The sequence below is a fragment of the Curcuma longa genome, chromosome 6 (genome assembly GCF_044706935.1).
Source record: "Curcuma longa cultivar G26 ecotype Majalengka, Jawa Barat chromosome 6, ITB_CL_G26_1.1, whole genome shotgun sequence".
NCBI lineage: Eukaryota > Viridiplantae > Streptophyta > Magnoliopsida > Zingiberales > Zingiberaceae > Curcuma > Curcuma longa.
In genome coordinates, this window is record NC_133866.1 from 6,750,648 (window position 1) to 6,777,722 (window position 27,075).

Consider the following 27,075-nt stretch of genomic DNA (forward strand, 5'->3'; position numbering starts at 1 on the left):
TAAGTAAAATATAGTGGTTAAAATGATATTTTTTGAAAGTATGAGTGCATTTTTGAAAAGTATGTAAACTACGGAACAAAATAAAATTTTCTTTTCAAGCAAAATAAAATGATCCCACCCTCGCCGGCTCGCCGCGGATCCTCGCCCTCCCTCCGCCGCCCTTCTCTGCCCCCTCCCTCCGCCGAGCAACCTTCTATCATGCTGAGAGCCATCGGTCGCCTCCGAACCCCACTCCGGTCGCTGCCCAAACCCACCCCCCTCTTTCCTTTCTCTCCTCCTTTGCCTCGCTTCTCGCCGGTCCTCCCCTCGACACCTTCCCTTTCCGCTCCGCTCACCGCTGCCTCCTTCTCCTCCACCCGCCGGAGTAGAGGGGAGACCGATCAAAATGAGACTCCAACGGTCAGCGTCTCTCTGTTCGGTCGTGACCCCGCGCGACCGCCGAAGCTGTTCGTGGTCCAGCCCCGCCTCCGCCCCGACTCCCTCCTCAAATCCAAGCTCGCCGAAGCCCTTAACCTCGCGAATTCTCTTGAGGAGCCTAGGGATGGATTCTTCGAGGAGGAATTTAGCGCCAAGGAGCAGCCTCCCCATATCGTTGTGCAGAACCCCGCTGCCAGATCGCACAGAATGCATTCGGGTTTGCTTCTCGCATGGTTTCCTTTTCAAGTGACAGTTTTGTCTGCATACTTTGTTTGTTCCTTCTATATGGTTACATCGTGGAATGCTTTTGTCGTATAAGTGGGCTTACGACTTTTTTTTTCCCCCTTCGATCTATATCAGTGTATCATACACGTCCTCTGGCAGTTTAGTTGGACTATGTTTAAGTCGGTTGAAGATATTTCCCAAGTATGCTGTAGGTTGATGTTTCTAGCATATGGAAAACAAGTTAGTTGGTTCTTGGTGGTAAATATTAGTTAGCGTATTTAGAAGGAACTGAAGGCATGGTTCCATAGACAAGCGAATGCTGCTCAAAACAATAATAGGATGTTGTTGTTCTTGTAGCTACTTCAATCAGAGCATAAGCTACTGCTCAGTATTGCTCAAAAACATTTGTACTTGCACTTTGTCTTCTTTATCATTTTAGATTATCGTGCTTTTTGGACAATTTGGCATTGTTTATATCAAGCGTGGATAGCTGTTAGTAAGTTTGGAGTTGGTGCACATATTCTTCTGAAGTCTGGACTTCTCTATTATGGTTTAGATGATGGAATCAGAGACATTTTGTACAGTACTGGTTTCACAATTTATCCTAAGATCCTATCCCGTTGTTGATATATTATGTAAATCCTAGTATCTAAATCAGTTGAGACCAGTTGTCTGAATGAGCAAGGTTGTTGTTTATGACTATTTTCAGCTAACAAGAAAATTCATTAGTAACTTCCACTTACTAATTATCTTGTAATTTGTTGCCTCTGGTAATGGTGCTACAATCTTATGGATTCAATTTTATTTTTCTAATATTGATGTAGTTAATAAAGAATAAGGAGGGGCGAGCAGGTAAACTTTATTTATTTGGAAGAAATGGTAATCTCAATTCATACTCCACCTTGGCATCAACTTCTGTCAATTTTGGCATATTGTCAATGAAATATTTTACCATATCTTACCGACAATAAAATATAGCATGTATACAAAAATAAATCTCAATGATTTATACTGAGCATTATCCCAATCATAATGCTTCTTACAAGCAGTCACCATCAAACTGCTCGAAACATAATGTTTTGCCTATCATTTAAATCTCTATTCAATGTGTTTATATTGTGTAGATACAGAATATTTTATGAAACACTAGCTGTCATAGCTGCTTATTTTGTTTCCTTGATGTTGCTTTTAGAATACGGAGTTAGTGTGCTAGGCTTGTGTATATATCTTCAGCAGTATGATAGAATGATATATAATAATGAACCAGATTCAGGATTTAGTTACATCACAGTAGGGGATGCAAGAACTTGATGTAATAGCAATACCAATATGCATTTTTTTTGCTTTTTAATATCAACTGAAACACACTGCTTTTTCATTATCTTACACTTGGTGTAACTTCTAGTTTAGGAAACATTAAATGTAAGAAAAAATAGCCTCATAAAACCACAATTTGCATGGACCGACCACCCTCTTTTGGGTCTAAACTAGTGAGAATACTTAGCAGCATGTGACCTCCTTATAAACCAAATAAGCTAAGCTTGACAATTGAAGTCTTGTTTGTTTATTTGTTAACCTCATATTTAATTAAAACATCTTGAAACTGTTACATATATCTTCATGTTATAGTTGATAGATACCTTCAACGTTATGATAAGATTCCTGGGTAAATTTACTATTGTAGAAAGATAAAGTTGTGAATACCTAGATGCTTTACGGAACCAAATTGGTCTTAATGTCATGTATTTGTCAATTGGTCCAGTATTTAAATTCGAGTTTTTGATTTTTTTTGAGTCATTATGTAGACGTTTTAAGGATCAAGATGATAGGTATCGTGAGGTGCATATCTCATCTATCTTAGTACAGCTGTATAAGATCCTACCATTTAACAAAATACTTTTAATTTTTTTTTTCCATTTATGCTTATTTGATATCTTAATATTCAATATATATTATTATTGGGAACATTTTGAATTTTGCATCATTTTTATATCATGAAGCATAATTAAAATTGTCGTAGTAGTAGTGAAAATTTGGCAAAGTGGTTTTCCTCCAAGAGGGAAGGGGGACCAAGAACACAATACAGTAGTAGTGAAAATGCTAGTGGCATGGGTGATGGACTGACATCGAGACATTTTGGCCCGCACTGGCTTTAGAGGGAGAGAGGATCATGGCTGACTCTTCGACAAGATGCTTCTAATTAATTATTATGTAAATAATTAATTATAATAAAATGTTAATTAAAAGTTATAATTTATATTAAGTAAAATTAATCATATTATTGCTAATAATTCAATTAAATAAGTATCTAAATCTTACCAACACAACACAATACAGTATCGAAATTGTATCTTTTTGGGCAAAGGTTGAAACTTTGATATGGTTTAAGATTTTAAACCTTGGTTGGATCTTCTGGTCTAGGCAAAAACAGGAGGGAGAGGAGGGTTTTCAGTTGGCATGGGTACAACAAGAGATACACTGGAGGGCTTTTGGTGGACTTACAATGAGGGCTTTAGGTGGAATTACAAAGCAAGTGGGAAGTGTTAGGAGGCCAAGAACATAATGGAGAACATGGTGGTGAAGAATAGGGGAGGAGAGATGGGCACGCTTTGCAACATGGAGAAGAAGCAACCTTGTTGGGGGGAGGATACGGGAGGAGATACATTGCATAAATAGCTGGCTCTAATACCAAGTGAAAACGTAACATAGATATGCTAATGTTGTATCAAATAGGAATACAACCCAAGTATTTATAGACTCTAGAAGAACTAACTAATCTATAACGTAGGGAATTAGACTAGGTAAATACAAAACTAGGTAATTTATTCTTATTATACATGTAGGTTATTCACAATGGAATACAAATGTTAAGTTGTTGTGTTTTTATGTATCATGTAATAGCTCCTGTAAAATTTATGACAATGGCATGAGTGAAAAGGATCGACTTAGAAGATAAAAAAGACTTCTCTTATGAAAAGATTTTCCATATGGTATACTTTCAATTTATGTAAAGCTTCAAATATCTATTTGAACGTAGGTACATTCTACTACTAAGATTGAGAATCTTAAGTAGGAATGGTGGTCAAAGTTTCATAGATCAGATGATAGGAGCATGATCCTAGCTTAGATTCTACCATGATTGGCATCTGGATCTAGGCTGTTGTTTTCTACTTTCAGGAATTTTCTATGAAACTTCTTTGGCTAAATACTAGAAATTTAGAGCATAATTTCTATTTTTTGTTTGGTGAATAAATTGGTCTTGGAAAGTGGAAATAGAAATTTGTGAAAGTTATACAAAATTTGGGAAAATTTTGGATATGCAAAAGAGGACAAAAATGGAGTATGCTAATTTTATTTCTTTTGTATGGTCATTCATGCAAGAGAACATGAAGAACATACCTGGGAAAGATAGAAAAAATGTGGAGTTCACTAAAATAGAACTTGTTGAAGTATATGCTACAATTTTATGCTTGTTATTATTTTATTTTTAACTTCTTGGAAAATTGTTTAGCCTAGCAGAAAAATAAGTTCATGAATCGGCTAGGGACTTTTTAGTATATCAGATAACCTTTCCAACTCTTTGCATAGGGTTGTAATATTGGGTGAAACTTTTCTATTCCAGACAAATATTTTGGAGAAGGGACAGTTGAAAATGTTAAATGCCATCTTACGGCCTTTGAAACAGAGGTACATTCCAAAACTTTTCTAAAGGAACTAATTGTTACTTGTCACTTTGAAATTTATGACATACAATATCAGTGGTTAAGTGGAGGATCTCTCCTTGAAGAAATGCTTCCTCCTCCCTCCTCACTTATGCACTCGTCAGATTTGTGTTATATACCTGGTTTTCGTGTAATGTGCATGTCATGAGGGAACAAGTGAGAATGGGGGATCTTGGCGGGGGAAAAACAAAACAAGGAGCCTTCTTCAATTAATCATTTCAAATTATATTATTTCATGAGTGATCATCCAAACAAGATCAACTGTAGTTGACATCTACATCTGTATTGGCCATATTGAGCTCTCTAACACTAGTATTGCCCTGTTTCTGGTGGAGCATTTACGCATCCCTAATTCTGCCCTTGTGCCATTTTTTTTATCAATTGACTGTCTCACTAATATCACCTGATAAAAAAATGATAATTAAAGCTATAAATAAGAGCAATTTCTAAAGTCCATGTTATTTTACACTTATGCTTATTTCTTGTGACATATAAGTTTGGTTGAATCATCGTTGAAAGAAGACTTGAGTGATTGTTCATTGAGATTTATATTTTAAGATTGTGATACTCAACTAGACTTGACATCTTGTCTGCTTAAACTAGGGGATAGCCAAAAGAGGTGATCAACTTGCCGGACCTAGTACCTGGGTATTTGGATCTGTAGTTGTGAGGGACAAATGGACCAGAGATAGTTGAGAAAGAATTCACAGTGTATTGTAATATGTAGATTAATAAAATTGCTCTATGAGAAATCCTAGAAAGTAGCCCTAGCTAGAGAGTGGACTCAATCAAGGAACCTATCTAAATCCTCTGTTGAACAGTTACTTGGATTAAGTTTTTTTACCTACTTGCATGCTTTGTGTACATTTTTTATTTTGGAAATTAAATGCTGTAAACGCTATACAGATTACCTGCTTGACTATGCTTACAAGTTTGTGAATTGTGGATTGTTGATTTAGATATTACAGGTTGTAAATTGATAGGCTACATAATTTATATAGCACAGAAGAAAGACAACAAGACATGATCTATTTTGTCCAGATCATTCCCAATAAAGGGAAGGGTTCTTTTTAGAGGATCCCTCTTCCCTCTTGTTCCTGTTTAGTCTCCTTCCTTTTGAAAATAGTTTTTAGATTGCTTTCTTTCTCGCTCTCTTTTTCTTCTGTTTTGTTTATTTTACTAGTAACAATAGGTGATGACATTTGCCTAAATAGTAGATACTAGTGATAATTAAGAGAATATTAATGATTTAACCAATAGAATTTCTGAATTTAATGAAAATAGAAAGAACAATAGCCAAATAGCCAATGAAATTGAAATAATTAATCATAAATGTAGTTTGGGTTCAAATTCTATATATAACGGAACCAAATATGGATGGTTTTTTCTATAATGGTAGAGAAATTAAAGAGACTTATGATTTCATGTACTTCAACTTGAAATTCTCTTTACTCATTAAATGAGTATATGATTGAACCATATCTGTCATATCTGGTTGGGTGATACCAACTGTTCCGGCCAAGTACCGCGGATGGTCAAGCCACAAGTCAACAAACAGTCCGATGCAGATGACCTCCTGGATGAACTAAGGCACGGGAAGATTATCTGAACTTGAAACACACTTCAAAGAAGAGGTTAGATTGATGTCGGAGAGTCCCGGCAAGCCACTCCGACGTTCAAGTTAGGGTTCCGAAGGAGATGATGAAAAGAAGATAATGTTAGTAGAGTTTTCGGCAGCGAACCTCGAATATGGTAATGGGTCAGACCTTTTATAGCCTGCTTCTAGCCTCTTCACGTTGGATAGGCCAGAACCCTTATAGCTACCGACAGAAGGGGACCAGATCCGACAACTATTTCCTCTTGGTCTTATGTGCAGAAAGAGGGGTATCCAAGGGGACCGAGTCTGACAACTTTGTATTCTCTTTGGCCTTATATGCAAGAAAAAAGGGGTATCTGAGGGGACCAGATCTAACAACCTTGTAACCGCTTGTACGTCCTCAGACTGTTGTCTGTCTGTAAGAATATTCGTGTTCTCCTCTAGCAAGCTACGTAAGATGTATATACGTCGAAGGCATGATGACGGAACCCCGGATGAGGCAGAGCGAGGTGGAGTGGTCGAGGTTAGACTGGCCGAGGCGAGGCTGGCCGATACGAGGCGCCTGAGGTGGCTGAGGCGAGACTGGTTGAGACGAGACGCTTGAGGTGGCCGAGGCGAGACTGGCCGAGACGAGACTGGTTGTGACGAGATGCCTGAGGTGGCCTAGGCGAGGCTGACCAAGACGAGACACCTAAGGTGGCCGAGGTGAGGCTGACCGAGACAAGATTGGCCGAGACGAGCTTGACCGAGATGAGATGACTGGGATAGTCGAGGCGGGGTTGTCCGAGATGAGACCGGTCGAGATGGTCTTGGGGGTCCAAGTCGAACCTCAACCAAGCCCAAGCTGCGCTTGAAGCCCAGTCTGAGCCCGAAGTAACAGACATACCACATTGGCGGGGTTGGGTCCGTGTTGATCTGTATTGAGTTAGTCTTGACTCATATTGCTACGCCGACCTGGACCATGACCTTCGCATGACTCTTGACTTTACCCGGGGAAAGTCACGTCCTTCACAACACCCTCATCACCAACTAAAATAATGATCCAAATCTTCCTTCATAACTCCCAAAACTTCTTTCCAGTTGCTCCATTCCACGCCTCATTTCATAGGGAGCCTCAAAGTGGCTCTATTTTATTATATTCCATCTATATCCCAATTCCATTCATGTAATATCCCTTTGATGTCATTGACGTAAGCGATGTAATTTATAGTTTATTTGTTTCTATATATGGAAAGTTAAGAAATTATCATTTGGAGCTTTTCTGATAATTGTAACTATTTAAGATTATAACACTAGTAAATTAATAATGATTAGATCATTTCAATCACTTTTAATTATGTTAAATAGCGGTTACTTTTGTGTCCTTCGACACCTCACGCTTCTTTAATCAATTCATACTTGTCTAACTAATAAAGCTTTTTGGTCATCTTTTAGTATATTGATACTATCTTAATTTATATTTTCTCATTTTATGATTATTGAAGACACTCATAATTAATTCAGGATAATGACAATTCATTTTCTCTTTTCCCATTATCCCAACGCATCCACTTTAATATTTTCCTATATACTGTACACTCTTTAAACATGTTTTTCTAATTGCCAAACACTCTGTATCATAAAAAGGATGGCTGATCCTTCGACAATATTATTAAACTTTTGTGTCATGAAGGGGCAATGCCAATCACACAAAAACTCCAGAAGCTTCTACTTAACCATCCACTTTTTACTTATTAATGATATTGTAAAATAATAAGACAATATTTCTCTCTCTGTCTATTTATAAGCCCCTATTTATACATGAATATAGGGGTACTGAATTATAAAAAAGAAAAACAGAATATTTATCCTTAACAGAATATTTTAATAATTCCTAAATATTTTAACAGATATCTTTATTATTATTATTTAAGTACCAAAATCCTCTTTTTAACCAAAGGCATGGATGATGAAAATACGACTTCAGAAGTTTCTCACTATTTGAGTCATTCACATTTTATGCTATATATTATCTTGGTGCAAAGGTAAAGTTACTGTCGTGTGACTTGTCATGAGTTCGAGTCGTGAAAACAACCTCTTGCAATGTAGGATAAGATTACATACGATAAATTTTTCCCCGGGATTCCATATTAGCGGGAGCTTCATACACCAGGCTACGTTTTATTTGTTGGGTTGCAAAGGTGCAAACATAGTCCCACATCTATAACACATGGAAAAGATCATGGGTTTAAAAGGATGGAAGATATCTCCATTGGCATGAGGCCTTTTGGGGAGAGTCCAAGAGCAAAACCATGAGGGCTTAGGCCCAAAGTGGATAATATCATGTCATTGTGGAGATGCAGACATCCTCGGGGACCCTACAAGTGGTATCAGAGCGAGGCCGCTCTTTACCGGACTAACCGCCGGATGAGCCATGATCCGGATCTAACCATGTGGGTTGAACCTTAAAAAACAAAGGAAGTAGGGTCTCCCGTGTTTGAATCAAGGACCAGACACCGGGCAGGAAGTCCTAGTAGGTCGGGTAGACCGAGGGGCATGAAGTCCTGGTTGCGGCTGGACAGGAAGTCCTAGTAGGTCAGGGTGGACGGAGGGGCAGGAAGTCCTGGTTGCGGCTGGGTAGGAAGTCCTAGTAGGTCGAGTGGACCGAGGGGCAGGAAGTCCTGATTGCGGCTGGACAGGAAGTCCTGGTGGGTCGAGGATTTAGACATCAAACGGAGGCTTTCCGTTTGAGGGGGGCCTGTGGTCCTTTGTTTGAGGGGGGGATTGTTGGGTTGCAAAGGTGCAAACATAGTCCCACATCTATAACACATGGAAAAGATCATGGGTTTAAAAGGATGGAAGATATCTCCATTGGCATGAGGCCTTTTGGGGAGAGCCCAAGAGCAAAGCCATGAGGGCTTAGGCCCAAAGTTGACAATATCATGTCATTGTGGAGATGCAGACATCCTTGGGGACCCTACATTATTATTGTCCAACAAAATTTCATTTTGTTGAATAATATATCCTAAATATCTAAAACTCCGATTTACAGAGATATATTATTCTCCATTTTAGTTATTCCCTTCTTTTCTTATTATTGAAGCTACATTTTAGTTCTATTTAGCGTAAATTCCATAGGATCTAAAAATTCTCTTCACAAACGATGCTTCGAGTTTATCCTATTTACAATCATATCAAGAATAATATATCCTCTATATATAATATGCATCTGGAAGGTGTGTGCTCTAATAAATTAGCGAGTTTCTAGTACTGCTGCAAGTTGATAAAGAGGGAAAGAGGTCGCTATTGATGGAATTCTACAATTATAAGAAAATTATTTTGCGCTCATAGTAGCCACAACACTAGTAACCACATCAATCACTTTGGTATAATGATTAGATATTTCTTTTTCTAAAGTTTACAACAATAACTTCCTAGAATTTGTTCTAATTTTTTCGAAGAAAATAAAAACAATGTGCTAATGTTTCTTTTCTCAATATTTCTTCACTGGATCTCTTATGATATATATCATCTGTAGTTAAAATTAGAACAACGACATAAGTCACTTTTTATTATATTAAATTGATACTAGAAATCTAGAATTCTTTTCATCCGTTCATCCTACATTTTCATTTTAAAATTTTGTGAAATCATATTTAACCTAATTATAGCTTGATCTCCTTCCCCCCAAAATTCAAAGGAAAACCATTTAGACCTACATTTTCCTACATTTTTCTTGAAACTTCTTTAATCAGTTGACCTAATTTTATAGACACATCTATAATAAGTAACATCTAATAGTTAGCAGATTGTCAATGCCAGACCCAAGCTTGGATGAAAAATGTTAGGATTGCGCTAGACCTTGATAGCCAGCAAAGAACAATGAAAAAAAACTCTCGATCATCCTTAACTGAATTTATTTTATACCAACGTGCAATTTTAGTACATTTAATTCAAGTTGTAAACTTCTGTGGTTCATATTTACCAAGTAAGTTGCTTGCAATTTCTATTTGATTAGCATGATGCACAACTTGGACAATTGAATTAGAGTTTGATTGAGATGCTTATCAAGTTATAAGAACACTAGTATACTTAATTTAGTGGGCTCACAGTTCACCTCCCCTTTGGCCTATCTTTTTTTTTGTTGTGAACAAATTATGGGACATTATGAGTTAATCTTCTGCAGAGGTCAGAACCTTCCCTCATATGCTGTCTGTTTAATGATGCTTGGTATGAATAAAAAACATAAGGAAACCTAATTTTTTGTTTTATTTGTATACCTTGTTAAACTGAATAAAGAAATTTTTAAAATTCATGCAGAATTCAATTTATTACGTTCAAGTTTGTTTTCAATTTTGTGATGTTAGCAATGAGATGGTCAGATGCATATCAAAGGAACCTAATCTAGAATTTTTTTAATACATTAATTATGCATCTTCTTTGTTAATTGTTTATAGAAAGCCTTAATTGCAAAATGTAAGATTATCTTTTGAAAACAATATGAAACTCTTCTATTCTCTAATATAGGTAGGAGATGTTTTTTCTCATTTGTTTGTTTTATTTTTGTGACATTGTTTTTCTTTATTACATTGAACAGAATAACATAGATGCAGTTTTCGTCAATGCAATCCTTTCTGGGATTCAGCAAAGGAATTTGGAGGCAAGTTGGAGTACTTTTGCATATAATTTTTGTTTTGATAAAAATGATATGTAGTCTTCAATCGTTATTGATTCTTATTTAAGATTTTTCATCTTTATGTTAAGCATAGAAATCCCTGGGAATTCTTAAAACTTTTAATGTCATGTGTGTTAATATTCTTTAGCTAATCAGTAGCACAAACTTGAATTGAACTTGCCATGATTGCAAATAAATATGATAAATGACTTTCATAAAGGCATCAAGTATAAAATTTTATGCCCCTTTGAAGTGTTACAATGGTTGTTGATAATTAAAGAGAGCTTATCGATGTACAGTAATTGTACTGGTGTACAGGAAAGATTAATATATAATTTAATATCTGCTGCTAGTATACTGTTAGTCTAATCTTCAGTTGATGTTAGCATGGTTAAATGAGAAGGTTATATAGATGTATGATATTACTGTATCATAATGTGATTTAGCAGGTTGCTTGGGGGAAACCAGTCTTAGATCGTGTAGGACTTATTATAGAGATATTCAATGCTCATGCTGAAACAAAAGAAGCAAAATTGCAGGTATCTTAGTTTTTTATATGTATTTATATGTACAAAACTATGGTAGTTCACCTTTTACTTCTATATCCTTTTGCTGAGAAAGTCTCTTGCTTTTTAGGAACATGTTCTTATCTGTTCACAGCTGAATTACATCACTTAATCTGATTGCAACTTGTTACTCTCATTGCCATAGTCAGAATTAGCAGCCCTCGTGTACAAGAGAAGCAGACTTGTGCGAGTCCGTGGTTCAGGTGGCCGGCTGACTTTCGGGGGAAGTGGAGAAGCAGAAGTTGTCAGTGCTCGAGGGTGAGCATTATCCACTACCTTAGCAGTTGACTTAGCCCTGCTTTGCCAATAGTAGGGGTTTCACAGTAATCTTGAAATACTTTATGTTGCCAATGCTTCTTGAAATGCTTTCAGTTGCCAATGCTTCTTACCAATTTATATTGGAATAATGAATCAAGTGATTTTCCTGTTATAGCTTTTAGTTTTTCTGGTATGGTCCCGTTATGCAAATTAGGAATTTTAATTTTACAAGTTTAGACTTTGTAAAAGTTGATTTTGGCAGATCCTTTTATTTAGGGGAGTAAGTTAATTAAGTTTGTTTTGATTTGGTAATTATTTTTTTAGAGAATAAATGATTCATTCCAACCTAGACAGTTCTTTAGGTATAACAATATTTTTTTACTAGAATATTTTATTTTATTTACAATTTTATTTGGAGTGGATTTTGTAAAAAGATCTCAAACACATAATAATCTTTGATTTGTTAATTTGTTCTACGTATGAGATTGTTGGTTTTTGGTGCTGCATCATTTGATATGAGAGTTATATTCTTGGATTTTGTATTTGATACTTGTAGTTCTTTCATTTAATTTTTTTGTTTTGCTTCTTGTATTTCTAATAAACCCTAGCTTCCACCCTACCTAAAAACAATCATCATCATTTATTTATTATCTTATTTGTTTCCTAGTTTACTTTGCTTCCTTATTTCATTATTTTCAATTTTTATATCAGTCATGACAAGAGAAGAGATGTAGACTCTCAAAAAAACCAATTCTATATAACAATTCAGTAGACAACCTACAAAGATTCAAAGAATATGCTATATAACAATTCAGTAGATGACCTACAATGATTTAAAGAATATGCTCTATAACAATTCAGTAGTTTGGCAAGGAAAGAAAATCATGATAGACTAGATCACTCATTTAATATAACCTCACAAGTCTCACTTATACAAAATTGCATCATGATGATCATTGCATGTTTAGAGAAAATTGCTTCCGTGAAACCAATAATGGATCTTGGCCTAGGCATAATTTAGGAGATGAGACCATGTGTTGAGATAGAAGTCCAGTTTGATGGCTGATTAAACTTGGATGGATTTATAGATTGGCTAGCTGAAATGGAAGACTATTTTGATTAGGATAACATGACCCGTATGGAATGAGCATGAATTGTCAAAATCAAACTCGTTGGAGTCACTAAGAAATTTTAGTAAAGTATTACATCACAACATACTTTAAGAATGAACAATTTACTAGGTGGATAAATTTGAAATAGCCATCCTGAACGAAATAGAATATCAAAGTACATTAAGATACCTCCCATCCCATATTAATCATCGTTTGTATGATAATATTTCCTCCAATATTAATCATCGTTGAAAGGGACCAAACATATTCCCATACTAATCATCTTCTCTATGATAATCTTTTGCTGTGTGAGATTATTGGTTCCTGGTGACCATGCATCATGATGGCTATGCAATTGTCAAAATATCAATGCATACCATCTACATTACTCAAATACTTTTTCCCCGTACCTACATTGGCCCAGCCCCCTGACAACAACAATCCATGTTGAATAATGATATTCGTGTTATCCACAAAAATATTTAGAAAATGATGCATCAGACATCTAGATCGAACATGGTATGATCTTAGTTAGCCATGTCTGAGTAGCATAGCTCGGCAGTATTATGGGTTCTGATATTTGCTAACATGATATTATTACTACTAAATCCTAAATTCCTCCACAGAGTAGCTGAGTGATTTCTAAGCATTTAAAAGGATGAGTTTGAATGAAATACTGCATCCTGGAAGCAAGTAATTTTGTGAACTTCATCATATGAGGAAGTAATGCCTTGGAAGTTGTTGGAAATGCTTTTTTTTTCCTCAGGCTAAATATTTTAGTACTTTTCTGTAAGTTTTGGACACAAGACAAACAGGAAGTGTACTGTGTTTAATTATATTTGTTCTTTCAAATATTTGACATTCTTAACCTTTTTTTTTTTTTTTTTGCAGGAGAGCAAGTGGGGGGCGTGGCTTCATTAGTGGTGCTGGAGAAACTGAACTGCAGCTTCAACGCCGGAGGTTATTTTTAGATATCTTGAATGATGTTTCTTTTTTTCACACCTCATTTGATTCTCGTTTAATTTCTAGAAATGTTGCTTAAAGATTCTATTCCATTGAATAAACTCCAGAATCCAGGAACGTAGAACTTATCTACTATCCCAGATTGAGGAAGTTCGACGAACAAGGGCTTTGCAACGATATGCACGCAAAAGGCATGGTAGTTCATATGGCCATTCCTTGGCAACTGTTGCTGTTGTTGGATATACCAATGCTGTATGTGATTGCACGTGTCTCGTTTTCCTAGCTACTTATATTTTGGTTTAAATTATGGAAAAGAAACTAGACTAGTATCAATTTTCAGCTATATGTCTTTAGAGTTTCTAGTTGTTGCTGCTTTTCAACTTGATCAAAACTACTCTTCCTCATTTGAAACACCATTATCCAGGGCAAATCTACATTAGTCAGTGCTCTTTCCCAAAGTTATGTGTACAGTGATGATAGGTATTTCTACTTCACATCTAGTATTTTCTTTGTATGCATCTATGTCAAAATGCCTCAGCTTACATGGAATTTTACCTCTGCGTAGGTTATTTGCAACTGTGGATCCTCGACTGCGGAGTGTCATTCTTCCATCAGGGTATTTTTATTGTAATCTTCAATGCTTAATTAAACCCGTCTAACTAGGAGCTAGAATTTTTTTTATTTGTCTGTTTGTATGCACCAAATTATTCGCTGATCATGCCACCAGGAAGAAAGTGCTTCTCAGTGATACTGTTGGCTTCATCTCAGATTTGCCTGTACAGGTAATATAACTACTATTTTGTTTTGATGTGTCATCTGAGAAAACCTGGTCCTCTCCACTGCTTTTTGACAATGCTCATGCTAAATTTCAGTTAGTGGAAGCATTTCACGCAACCTTGGAAGAAGTAGTTGAAGCAGACTTGTTAGTAGTATGGTTTGCTGTTCTCTTATTAAAATTGATCTTGACTTGTTTTATTATTCTAAAGTTTGCATTTTAAAGAAAGTACGAGTCAATGGTATCCTGAATTTGTCAGCTCCTACAGGGTATTTATGTATTGCTTTATTTTACTGGATGAAGATCTAGCAGCCATATGAATACTGTTTTGGACTAGTGTTGTTATAGTACTAGTCTATCTAATGCCATACCTAATGGATATACTATCTGAATAAGGTATTGTTGATTACCTTGTTTGGCCAGCACTTTCTACTAGTTGAGATAAGTCACTCATCTGAAAATACTGTCAATATCATGTTGCTACATATTTGCAAGGGCTAGCAATATTAAACATTTGATATGTGATGCTTCTAGACAGTTTTCATCTTGATTTGTTTCTCTATCCTTCACCAGTCTTAGGATTCATTTATGATCTTAGTCTTTTTTTCTCCTATCGAGTTATTTAGTAGGGAAATATTTGTTAAATACAAGTTGGCAGACGAATTTCATATTCAGATGCTAAAGTGACTTAAAAGATTAACTGTTCTCTTATACTCTTGGCTAACATACGAACCCTACTTTTTCTGCAAAAACCAGAGCATGCCTAATACCTGATTGGGAATTCTGCAGCATGTGCTAGACTCCAGTTCACCTGATCTTGATGAACAACGTGAAACTGTACTGCAAGTGCTGAAACAGATTGGGGTATCAGAGGAGAAGATTCAAAATATGATTGAAGTTTGGAATAAAGTACTGCTATGCATATGATGGATAACAGATGTTAAAACCACTGTTTGAATTTATTTGATGTGTTGGTTAAAATAAGTTATTGATAATGTTGTTTTGATCTTTGTTAAGATTGATCTTCTTGAAAATAATGGCGAAGCTGAAGACTTTCTCGAAGAAGAGGAAAGCACTGGTGAAGACGGAGAAAAAACGCAAGAGGATGATGATATGGATTCTGATGGTTTATCTGATGAACTTATAGATGCTGAGGATGATGATTGTGATGACCAGACTTCTGAATTTTCACAAGAAGAAACTATGGATGGTGCTGATGACATGGACTCTTCTGGGAACACGGATTTGAATGATGTTCCCTCTGAACTTGCATCGGAGAGTCTGGAAAATTTTGATGTTCAAAAGGATGGTGACTGCTTGGTAGAATGGAATAGTAAGGATACAAAAGAAAGCCATGAAACCTGGGCAATCAATCGGGTGAAAACTTCTGCAGTTACAGGAGTTGGCTTACAAGAATTGCTGCATCTCCTAGACAAGAAGCTAAATTCAGATAAACCCTCCGAACAGAATACTTTTGGTCCTTACGATAGGAAATGGAGACCTTCATACTCTGCAGATGTTGAAAAGGCTACAGAGCAGTAGGTATTTAAGCAAGCACAAACAGTTTTCCATGGAGAACAATTTCTGGTAATTGAAATATATCACAATTATGAAATATTGTAGGTTGTTTTTTGTTGGAAGTGCAGTCGGATTGATACTTAATTTATCTCACGCTTCTTACTAAAATCTATGTACGTTTAATTAAACATCCCCTTTGTTAGTTTTTTGGCAAACAACAACTAACTAAACATGGTGCTTACAGTGCTTTCTTGTTTTAGTGAAATCTTTTATGGTTCCCTTGTGACAAATTCTAGTCTTGTGCTGCAGGTATCAATTTTCTTTGAAGAGATGATTATCCCTCAATGGACATTCTTTAGGAACTTGATTTGAAGAAGACGTACTTCTTTATGGAAATTTACTTCAGGTGATTGAATCATGCATTACGTTTCTTCCTAAATTCTTCTAAAACACAGTTTGGTTCGTATGGTAATTCAAGGCTGATGCTATTGTTGCAAGCTGAAGCAAAACTGAGGATTTAGGTTACAAAAGCCTGACCGAGAGAGGTTGTAATAAAAATGTAAGATGTCTTTACATTTTGTGATAACACAAGGGGTCCGTTACACATTCACTACAATTTTGCACCCTTTATTTGCTAATTTAAACTAAAATTATCCATGCATGCCCTATTAGTTCTTGAACTTAATTGTCGGTCTGATTATTATCTAATTAAATGTACGTAATTCCTTTTCGATGTGTACTAGAAACGAAGACATGGATGAGGAGACATCCATTGTGGGAATTGAGTGTAATGGGATGCCCGTGATAAACATCTGCAACCAACAAGTGGGTCATATATACTGGGAACTCCTAGATTGCAATGGATATTAATTGTTTCAGTTTAACAATTTTATCATCGTATTATCTATGCACAATCTTGTTTTATGACCAGCAAATACCTATTAAGTGTTATTTTTTGATACCTTTCTTTTTTTCCAAGTCAATGTTTACTGTTCATTTTCTTTCGGTTGGTTCCACTACGAGTATCATTCTATTCCATTTCAATCTAGATGCCATCTTGCCATTTAAATGTTTAAATTTGATGCAATGCCCAGCAAATACTCCTTTTGTATTGATTGTCTAACAAATGACTTAGTCTAAGTTTCTTTTGACAATTATCAAGATTACTTTTGATGGAAACTGATACATTATAACAAAGTATGATGGCCCGCCATTTAAATGTAAAAGTGCCCAGCAAATAGTAGATAACAAATGACTTAGTTAGGTCTTTTGATGGAAACTGTGGTATGACCGTAGTAAAAGTAATAGTAGATTGCTTGGGTCATTAATTGTATTACCGTTTGAGACTTAACATATTGCTAAATTATCAGTGCTATCAAGAAACAAAGTGGATGCAATATAAATAGAAGTTAGATAATCTTACTACTGAGCATCCATGTTGGTACAACGAAGGCAGATCAATCCTTCATGCAAGTATGCTATGCTGCAAGGAATAACCATGTTAAGAAGATCATAAAAAGCTTGAAATGTCAACAACTTGCACATAGGAAAGCAAATAGTGGGTTAGTTTCTTTAATCAAATTATCAGATGAACACAATGGGAGTTCCAACCCTTTTGCTGTTCCACTTCCAATGGCAATTTTCATTCTTATATCCCAGGTTAGTGGATTACATCAACATGCAACCACTGCTCCAAAGTGCCATTGCCAAAACAGAATTTTTCCATGCAGATGAATAATCAACAAGATAATGGGCTTCAATACTGGATAACAAAGTGCTTGTGATAGATTTGACAACCTTTTGGCACCTTCAGCACAATACCCAATGAGTCCAACAAGATTCTTATGCCTTACTTTTCCAATGGCTTCAACCTCCACTTTGAACTCCTTTCCACCATAGAGAAAAAAACCCATTAGCACAAAAGGTTAGCATAAGAACTTGTAATTTCCAAATAGACTATAAAATCTACTACTCTTATAACATCATCAGTAGCATCTATTTGTTCAACAAGATTAACTTGAGAAAGACAACCAAGCCTTGTGACCATTTCTTCTTAATTTCAGTAAATGCAAACATACTACTGTTGTAAGCGTGCCCAGTTTTTTTTATCAAGAGCTTGCCTAATTTGTTAGTACTGTTAATTGCGATTTTGGCATGCCTCATTCAGCAGTGTAACACTATGATAATGGTAAAATAGTTTCACTAATTAATAAAAATTAGAAAAGGGGAAAACCTAATAGATCAGAGGAGACAGAGAGAAACTAAGCAAAAGAAAAATTGCAAGATAAACAAACCTATGTATGCAGCTCAAAATTTCAACTAAAACAACACCCTATTTGGTGAAAAGTTCAACATGAATTCTCTAAGATCACACTAACCAGGAAGTTACTTAGCCCACAAATAGAGGAATTACGTTTATCATAAAAAAGAAATTGACACAGGAACATCTAGTGGTAAGTGAGTGAGCCAGATCTTATAATGCTACTATTGGAATTAAGAAAGGTTTAACCTTATTGAATTGTCTCAATCCAATGTAGTGTGGTGTAGTGCAGGGCGACAAGAAAAATGAAATTGAGAGAGGTTTAATCTTAGTCTGCCTCTCAAACGGAGAATTATCTCCCATCCACTGTAGTGTGGGGAAAAAAGAAAGAAAAAAAATGCGACATAGAATCAAAACGTTGTAATCTTTAACGTTGTTGCTTCAACGGCAAACAAGACCAATTGAGATCCACACTAGATGAGCCACATCAAAGCTACCAGCACCATACATTTTCTGATTCATCAACAGAAATCACAACATGATTCCCAAAAGCAATGCTATAAGCAGCGTGAATGAGTTGGGCTGGTCCAGATTAGCTTACTACTCACTTGTTTAGGAGATTTTTGACAGCGACAATGGAGAGATCCGATCCGGCAAAACACCGCGGTGAACAATCCCCCAACCCCCTCTCCAATCACATTCTCAGAGCTGAACCCCACGGTGGCTACCCCCAGCTCGGCCAGCGTGCATCATCGTCCCCATCCTATGTTCTCCATCTTCTTGATCTCCTTCTCCTTTTCCGCTGACACCGATAAGGAGGTGGAGGAGGAGGATGAAGAAGACGAACCCTCAGACGGTTTCACTATGGCCACCACCTTCTTGACCTCCTCAGACGTACCTTTAGCATCTTCAACTGGAGGGATCTCCGCGATCTCCTCGGTGGAGGTGGGAATGCGCGAAGCGGGACGACATTTGTCGCGTGAACAGCGGCAGCATCGGAGGAGGAAGAAGGGGAGAGCAAGGATGAGCGTATAGGGCAAGACCGAGAAGCGGCACAGTGGTCCGCCGGAGTGAATAGATCATAACTCCGCCCATCTCCTGCGGAGCGTGGCCATCTTGTTGCAGCGTTAGAACTAACCGTTAGGGAGAGAGAGAGGAGAGAGAGAAGAGCGTGGGAGTATTTATAGCAGAGTAATTGTATTCGGTAACGTTCTCACGGAGACCGACACGTGGCGTAGGAATGGGTATTCATTCGTCGATGCCTTGGCGAGGAAGCTGGCGACGGCCAGTGAGCTAGCTAGTGTTCCTTTCTATTTATCATAAGGTTCGTCTCACTCGTTTACGATACCCGCACACACACCAACAACCTCGCGGCCGGCCCTAGTGACGTCTCCAATAGCGATGCAGGTACAAAATCGGGCAGTTCAATTACATTTACGGTATGCGAATATTGTTTAATCATGAAAAAGAAATACTAATAATAGCAAAAATGCAGTGCAGGACGTCGCCGCCGTCGCACTGTCGCCGACGTTCCTGTTTGCTTAGCGGCGGAATCGCCATCAGCAGCAGCTCTGGAAGAAGGAACCACATCGCATAAAGCAAGTAAACGCGAGACTCACTATTCGACAGTGCCTACTTTGCCTTGCTTCCTCAGCTTGGCATACTCCCTGACGTCCCGGACGGTCCTTTTGAGGCAGATCCTGTGCTCATCCATGGAGGCTCTCACAAATTGGTGGAAATGGCCGTGACATTGGCTAGGAAGCCCGAGCCTGCAGCCTCGCTCTGCTTCTTCTTCTTCCAACAGGGCGCCTCTGGTTTCGCAGGCTCCATTTCTCTCCCAGCCTTGAGCACACAACCACCAGCTGTTTGATATAAAGCGGAGGAGAGGAAAGAGGAAGAAGGAACTAAAATTTCTGACATTGCGTGGGGAGTCCGCAGGTTGCGCAGGGGATTGAGCAATCGGCGACGTGTCGACCACGCGATGTGGTGGGATTAGGATGTGTGGCGTGGAGAATCCATGTGTGAAGGGATTCCATTGCTTTGGATGACTAAGGAAATAAGGAAAAAGTGGGTTGTGTTTGGTCGCTGTGGGTTGCACATGTCTATGTCTACGTCTCGTGCAATCTTCGATGTATGCATGATTATCCTCGCGGACGCGGAGATAATTAAGTTGGTACTTAAATAATAAAATTATTATATTAAGATCAATTTTTACAAAGGTGTAGTTTTTCATTTAAGAAATCGTTTGATATCGTGATTTATTTTTCTTCATCTTATAATAGGACCTATGATTAAGGATGTTTGAGAAGAATGAAATCATTTTTTTGCTACATTTGATGTATGCACACTTATGCGTCTTTGGGACATAGTTGAGTTGTTTACGACGGAGCAGACTTGTAGAAGAGGACAAGGATTCGAATCTCGACGAAGTCGAACAATATCCTTCTCCGTTATGACCAATTGCAATTTCTCGATTTACCTCCTTATAAATGGTCGTGGAGCCGACCGTGTAAAGCCGACCGTGTAAAGCAGCTGAGGGCAGAAGATGTATGCACACTTATACAATTTACATGGATCCAAATGTTTGCATGGGATATCACATTAAGAATCATGTTACTTTTTGAATTTACTAGATGAACAAAATGTGGAACTGAACTATCCACCTTAATATTAATCGGTATAAATTAGGTAACTAGTATATAAAAAAATGGATCTAAATATCTGCTTATTTGCACGTGTGCAGCCTATGTACTTAAACTGTTCGACCAAATGCCTGAATGAAAGTTAATATGATATCTTAAACTATTCAATTATTGACAATAAAATAAAATAACTATATTGGCACAATAACTCATTTAGATATTTTTGAAGTTTCGATGTCGGATAGAATAACGATTATTTTTGAGACGGAAGATTAGAAAGAATTATAGAGGAAATGAGTACGAAAAATCAAAAATGAAAAGAAGCTACTATAGTCGATTCCATGTTTATAAGTTCATAACTCCATTCCATTCCCATTTTGGACGGAATAGATCTATTAATTCTTTTATTCCACTTAGAGAGGGATCTTGAACTAAGAAATATACTTAGACGCTAAAAGGGTATCCTGAGCAATTGTAAGAATTGAGTTCATTGATATTTCTAGTATAGTGCATAGATGTTATCACACATACAATTATACTCAATTTAATGGAATTGTTTGATCCTAAAAGAGATCTTTTATAATTTCGCACGTAAGGGGTTATTTCTTGATTTTACACATAAGAGATTTCTAAGTTTTTATTGAAAAAGAAAAAATTATTCAATAATCAAAAAGTTCGATCAAAAATAACTAAATAGGCATATAAATAGATCCTAAATAAAACCTTATCTTGCAAAAGTCAAAAATACCCTAAAACTTTAAAAATAAAAAATTATTATAAATAGTAAAAAATATATTCAAAGTCTCTAAAAAAATATTAAACTATGTCTAATGGATCTAAAATTGACTGTTATAAGTAAACCTCACAAGGAATATAGATCTTTGAAAGAGTTCCGATTAAAAATCAATTGCGCTTCATTTTAATATTCGAGTTAAAAGTTATAGTCCATTGAAATTCGACTTCTACTCCATCACCCTTGCATTAGACTATCAAAGACAGATCCGAAAATTAAAAGTGGGTCGGGCTTTGGGTGCGGAAGAGGTGAGCTAAACACTAAAATAAAGTGAACAAAGAGAAAGAAAGAAAGAACATATTAATTCTCCTTGATGTCAAGTTGTGGATTATAAATATCTGTATAAATTTTTTTAAGCTGAATTATAGCTCCAGATAGTCCTATCTTAGGCTATTTTGATGTTGAATAAATTACAATTTGAGATGGTTATATTTTTAGGATCACATGTGCTATCTCTTTTACGAATGTATATATATATATATATATATGCCCAACAATTAACTTTGAGTCATGATCACTATTTCATTCTTAATCTATAGATTTTAGACTCAATCTTCTTGACAGACATAGATCTCTAGGTAGTAGTTCAAATTGAAAATGATTATAATAACTTCAATTTGATGGTAGTGGTAACAAGCTTAGGCTCTTAATGATTAATGTGGAGACAATAAAATCCCTTTATGGATTCATTTCCATTCATGATTATCCTAATTAATAGTTCCTCAATCATCATGTTAAACCAAAAAGGAAGTGCACACAATCCTGTTCTAACCATGCACACACTTAGCTTGCTCCACAAATCCTCAGTACCCTCTAACACTCCTGATACTGGAAGTCAACAGCTTATCTCCAACAGTGCTTCTCAGGTACCTGATGAATGCTTCCTTGCTCAAATTTCCTCCCTGAATTAAACGTTTGACCTAAAACTTATTAAATCTGACGATCGAACCATAACAGAATTGATCATATATAGTTCGATCGAGTACTTGAGAATTTACCTTGTACTGGCTATAAGTGATCTCCAGAGCTTTTTTCATGGAGGGTGGAAGAGACTTCACTATTTCTGCAAACAACTTAGAGAATGACATTCTTGAGATTTCAACAGTACTGCTCTTTGGTGAAGAACTCCTCATCGTCCTCCTCCTCGAACCTTCTGTACCTTGAGATTGCTCGGAGAATCTGAAGCTGACGATGTACTCAGGAATTATGTGAGTGTTCATGTGCGTGCTCCACACGATGTACCAGTTTGGGCTCGCGAGATCGTCGGCGGCACTATCGAACTCTTCGCTGCTGCTGGGATGGTACCGGAGGGATCCTGCTGCAACCTCCTCCATGTTCCCCATGACTGCGCGACACAGCACCACGTGGCCTTCTCCGTCGACGTCGTCGACTTCCGACAGCACGCAGCTGAATATGGTTGCGATCGATTTAGTGGCGTAGGAAAGGGGATCGTTGAGTAAGAGAGAAGGATCGATGAGGTGCTAGCTGACCTTCGCAGCGGAGAATGAGGTGGGGAGAGATGGAGGCCGAAGCCGCAAGCGGCGGCGCCCAAGAGCTCGTGATTCGTCCGCCCAAAGCCATGGGCGACGATCACGGCCAAGTCGGTCAGAGTCGTCGGCAGCCACCCGAACTTGACGTTCGCGTGGCCTCGCGCCGCTCTCGTCGCCTCCACCTGCATCTGAAACGCCTTCATCCGGGAATTCCTCGCCGGCGACGAATACAAGCACTTGTGGATGGAGGTGATGCTCGCGTTCCCGGCGGCCGCGAACAGGTTCGCCACGACTTTGTAATCTCTGTCTTTAGTTTCTAGTCTCTCTGTTCCCGGCCACCTCGGCTGGCCTAAACCGACAGTGGTCGACGACGAGTCCTCCTCCTCCGACGACGACAGACTCTTGTCGAGCCTAACTTCGAAGCCGGAGTCGGAGCAAGAGGAAATGGGGAAGAAGCAGCGACCGTCGACGCCTATCCACGCGATCGGATTGGCGGCACCGGATTCCGCATCGACCTGCACCATCCTTCGGAAGTCAAAGAAGTAGGAGGCGGCGCCGACCTGCACTCGGCACGACGTTTTCCCGGCGAGGAAAGCGCGCCGCAATTGGTCCAGCACCTGGAGGGGGAAGTCAGTCCAGCAGCCGTTACGCGGGAAGAGGAACCTCGACGGGGCAGCGGCGCGCTTCGTCGGCCCCAGCGGCGGCAACGGCAGCTCTGCCGGTAAGTTATTGCCTTCGCCGGAGGTGGACATACGAAGCGCGCGCTCCTTCTTCGCCTTCTTCGATCGATCTCAGGCTTTAAATTTGCCGCTGTGCCTCGTCATATATATGCCCACCTTAAGCAATTGGAAAAGAAAGATTTCGATCCTCAATTGGATTAAATATTCAAATTCCTCAGTTTATGAATTGTTCATGCATCCATGCATGCATCCATGCATGGGGCAGTATGAATTGCATGACCAGGTATTAATTACAGTAAATGTTAATTCAAAAGGTCGTGTAATTATAACTAATGAACTATAATTAACCAAAAAGAAACACAGGATGAATTATATTTAAAGAATGTGATGTGAGACTTAGAGGCTAAGCAAACAAATATATATGTGCATATATAAATGAATGGCTTTCTTTAGCTTGTTTTGTAAGCAGTGGAATTATTTGTGTTGTCCATGGCTTTGGCTTTGCTTTGTGGCAAAGGAAAGAACATGAACATGCAGAATAAAAGAATATAATCAAAGAGAAAGAAGAGAAAGAGAGAGAGAGAGAAGATATGAGTTTGGTTAATGTGGGAGATGAGCAGGGACTTGACTTTGTTCTTTCAGACTTAGATCGATCGTCAGACTTCCACCATTGTTCATCCTTTTGAAATCACCACCTTCTTCTTCTTCTTCTTATCAACTTCTTTCTGAAACTTTTAAGTTGGAAACTATGAATTAATAAATAATATTGGATGGGAAGATTTGGACCTCTTCCTCTTCTTTTCTAGAAAAGGGATCGATCCTTTTCGCCTTTCACTACAAGCGATTAATTTGTGGAATCTAATCCTGGTCCAGGTCTCAAGAAATTAATTATTATGAGAAAAGAGATTCGGAAAAATAATATCTATTGGTTATTAATTTTCCAACCAAATATTTTTATTTTAATCTAAGCCTAATTAAATGGTATTGGTTTTAAATTAACCAATAATCCTTTATTTCCCTGTGTGATTAAAGCTTAATCCTTCTGGCATATATGGACCGACAAAACCTCTAGCATATATTGGACATTTTAGGAATAAAAAGGACGTACGTATGTCATTTCAATAAAAAAAATTAAAAAGAAATATAAAGCATATTAAAATCCTAATTTTAGTATGCATATAAATATAATAGCTAGGTTGATATTATACATACCACTTCCTTTCCTGCATAACCAAGCACTGATCAGAACTAGAAATTAGAGTACAACAACATCAGCTTGCTAGAGCTATATATATATATATATATATATATGCTTCGATTCATTGTATAGAGAGTAGAAGATCGATCCAACAAAAACTGAACACCCATAAGAACACCAGTAGTGGAACACCTAGCTAGCAAGCTCCATGTAGAAGTCGATTGGAACCTAGTCCTTCTTTTCTATATGATTGTGAACTTTGGAGCTCTCCGTAGTTCTGGTGTAGTTATTGCTGTTTCTTTCCTGAACCATTCCATATAATGAAACCCTCAGAAGAATGAGTAAGCTAGTGTGCATGCTTTTGTATCTGAAATTAGGGTTTGGATTTACCAGTTCTGAAATATTAATGGTAGCTAGCTTCTTGCTCTCAGAGGTAGAAGCCATTGTTGAGCAGCGAGGATCGCACTTAGCCCACTTTGTTCATGTACCAATTTTGAGGTAAAAATAAGGCAAAGACATGATGAAGATGATGATGAACAAGAGAAAAGGGATATATGTGTTTAATTTGTGTGTAGAAAACTCACATTCTTTGCTGCCATGCTGAATGCTTCTCGGTGCGGAATATCGGGTCGAACGGCTTTGATTCTCAGTATTTCCTCCCTTTCATGGCACAAAAAACAGTTTCGATTCTAGTTATGAATATTAACATGTAGAACTTATTATTGAATTACAAGTTGGCATTGCAATCAGGCAATATCTTGTATGACAATCTTGTTGATTCTCTCCAACAATATGGATAATGTATGCATTATCTGTCATCTTCAATATCGCAAGGCCTGCTGATGTAACTGCTAATTTACTTAGTTCTAACTTACAAGTACACAAAAAGATATACAGAAACCTACATTTCAAGCTAGGTAGTAGCATGTTAATCGAAAATGTATAGATTGCACAGGACAATAGAGAACAACAACATTCAAGCATTGATATAATCGATCTTAACAGTGGAGATTATGAAGTTAATTTTTATAGAAGATGAAATATAAGTCAGAAGCTAATTTGATTCTTACTTCATGAAGCGATTGTAAGCAGAAGGCATCCTGTGTTTCTTCTCAGGAGCTGTAACCATAAATTCAAGCCAAGTTAATTATGTGTATGCTGCTCAATTATAAAAGAAAGAAGAAGAGAAACCATGAAAGGAATTAGGAACAACCCTTACGTTTCACAACAAAGGGTGGCTTATGGATCGTTGGCTCACCAGAAAACCACGACAGCGACGAAACCCTCAGGCAATCAGAGCAAGGACCCTATCACAAAGTTTGAAGAAACTTAAAACCAACATTGTTTAATTAACTCTCTAATTCTCTTCTCTGCCTTTTTGTGCAACTCATAGGCTTACAAAGCCCTAGAAACATGTAAGTTTTGAGCCAATGCTCAATTTTTTATTAAAAAAACTAATAAGTCATGAACCTGAAGCTGGCTCATTGGATGTTCAGTGAGACTCAAGTGTTGCTGAATGGGTCTAGGGCTGAGAAAGGAGAGATGGTTGCAGTGGCCACACTTCACAGTCATTGTGTCCATCATCCTCTTGCATGGAACCCCAACCTGCAACCAAGCATCAAGGTACCATGAACAGAATGAAACCTGATTTACAACACAAACACAACAAGAAAAGAAAACAGATTAAAGTAGTACTTCTATGGCTCGATCTTCTCAAATATCTTAGTTAATTAGGCTATACGTTTAAAGATCCAAAATCAGGAGGAGAACTGAAAAGGTTCTGCCACATAAAAAGATCTTAAAAGGAAATGAAACATGGATAGAAATGGACGATGAGGCTGCGGCGATCGTTCACTACTAGTCAATCTTATCTTCTACAATTGGGTGTTAATATTACCGCAAGAACAGTGTTGCAGTAGGTGCAACGCATGTAGCACAAGTGCTCAGCGGGGGAGACCAAGTCCATGACGCAGAGAGAATTAGATGGAGAGGGAATAGAAGAGATCCCAGGAATTGATAGATAGATAGGCGAAGGAGTTTTCACATGAGCATGCACTCCATGATGATATGCCTGCTTAGGGTTTCTATTCTCGCAATAATGCCTGGGAGAGGGAACCCACCCCACTTAGTAGTATCTTCTAGTGACATCTAGCTGCTCTCTTTCCTCTACATACAGATACAGTACGAATACATATAATTGATCAT

General features: G+C 37.6%; 3 protein-coding genes across 4 annotated transcripts; 1 reads left to right on the forward strand and 2 right to left on the reverse strand.

Moving 5' to 3' along the window:
* The first annotated feature begins 164 nt into the window (after positions 1–164).
* Positions 165–16,667, forward strand: LOC141830794 (GTP-binding protein At3g49725, chloroplastic). Of its 2 annotated transcripts, XM_074718217.1 has the most exons (16): positions 165–634; positions 4,265–4,329; positions 10,538–10,600; positions 11,065–11,154; positions 11,327–11,439; positions 13,443–13,511; positions 13,622–13,766; positions 13,939–13,994; positions 14,080–14,130; positions 14,242–14,296; positions 14,387–14,443; positions 15,079–15,198; positions 15,307–15,876; positions 16,117–16,213; positions 16,312–16,366; positions 16,551–16,661. In XM_074718217.1, the coding sequence occupies exons 1-13, from the start codon at positions 199–201 to the stop codon at positions 15,829–15,831; spliced, it is 1,845 nt and encodes a 614-aa protein (XP_074574318.1). In that variant the 5' UTR covers positions 165–198; the 3' UTR covers positions 15,832–15,876; positions 16,117–16,213; positions 16,312–16,366; positions 16,551–16,661. The 2 variants fall into 2 exon arrangements, with proteins under 2 accessions (XP_074574318.1, XP_074574319.1); XM_074718218.1 differs by lacking the exon at positions 16,312–16,366 and having other exon boundaries at positions 16,551–16,667.
* Positions 16,668–22,161: 5,494 nt separating this feature from the next.
* LOC141830954 (inactive poly [ADP-ribose] polymerase RCD1-like) lies at positions 22,162–23,809 on the reverse strand. Its single transcript, XM_074718404.1, has 3 exons — positions 22,993–23,809; positions 22,501–22,909; positions 22,162–22,404 (listed from the first exon to the last, which is right to left on the reverse strand). Exons 1-3 carry the CDS (start codon positions 23,742–23,744, stop codon positions 22,306–22,308), a joined length of 1,260 nt encoding a protein of 419 aa, XP_074574505.1. The 5' UTR covers positions 23,745–23,809; the 3' UTR covers positions 22,162–22,305.
* Positions 23,810–25,098: 1,289 nt separating this feature from the next.
* Positions 25,099–26,840, reverse strand: LOC141830696 (protein DROOPING LEAF-like). Its single transcript, XM_074718114.1, has 7 exons — positions 26,768–26,840; positions 26,341–26,475; positions 26,090–26,177; positions 25,941–25,989; positions 25,455–25,530; positions 25,261–25,344; positions 25,099–25,173 (listed from the first exon to the last, which is right to left on the reverse strand). Exons 1-7 carry the CDS (start codon positions 26,834–26,836, stop codon positions 25,099–25,101), a joined length of 576 nt encoding a protein of 191 aa, XP_074574215.1. The 5' UTR covers positions 26,837–26,840.
* Between the last annotated feature and the right edge of the window lie 235 nt (positions 26,841–27,075).

Coding starts and splice junctions, on each gene's coding strand:
- LOC141830794 (XM_074718218.1), top strand. CDS start 199: ATGCTGAGAGCCATCGGTCGCCTCCGAACCCCACTCCGGTCGCTGCCC. Junction 11,155..11,326: donor CAAAAGAAGCAAAATTGCAG/GTATCTTAGTTT, acceptor TCATTGCCATAG/TCAGAATTAGCAGCCCTCGT. Junction 14,444..15,078: donor TTGAAGCAGACTTGTTAGTA/GTATGGTTTGCT, acceptor GGAATTCTGCAG/CATGTGCTAGACTCCAGTTC.
- LOC141830954 (XM_074718404.1), bottom strand. CDS start 23,744: ATGTCCACCTCCGGCGAAGGCAATAACTTACCGGCAGAGCTGCCGTTG. Junction 22,910..22,992: donor CCTCATTCTCCGCTGCGAAG/GTCAGCTAGCAC, acceptor AACCATATTCAG/CTGCGTGCTGTCGGAAGTCG. Junction 22,405..22,500: donor TCACTTATAGCCAGTACAAG/GTAAATTCTCAA, acceptor CGTTTAATTCAG/GGAGGAAATTTGAGCAAGGA.
- LOC141830696 (XM_074718114.1), bottom strand. CDS start 26,836: ATGGACTTGGTCTCCCCCGCTGAGCACTTGTGCTACATGCGTTGCACC. Junction 25,345..25,454: donor TCAGCATGGCAGCAAAGAAT/GTGAGTTTTCTA, acceptor ACATGAACAAAG/TGGGCTAAGTGCGATCCTCG. Junction 25,174..25,260: donor CCATTAATATTTCAGAACTG/GTAAATCCAAAC, acceptor GGAATGGTTCAG/GAAAGAAACAGCAATAACTA.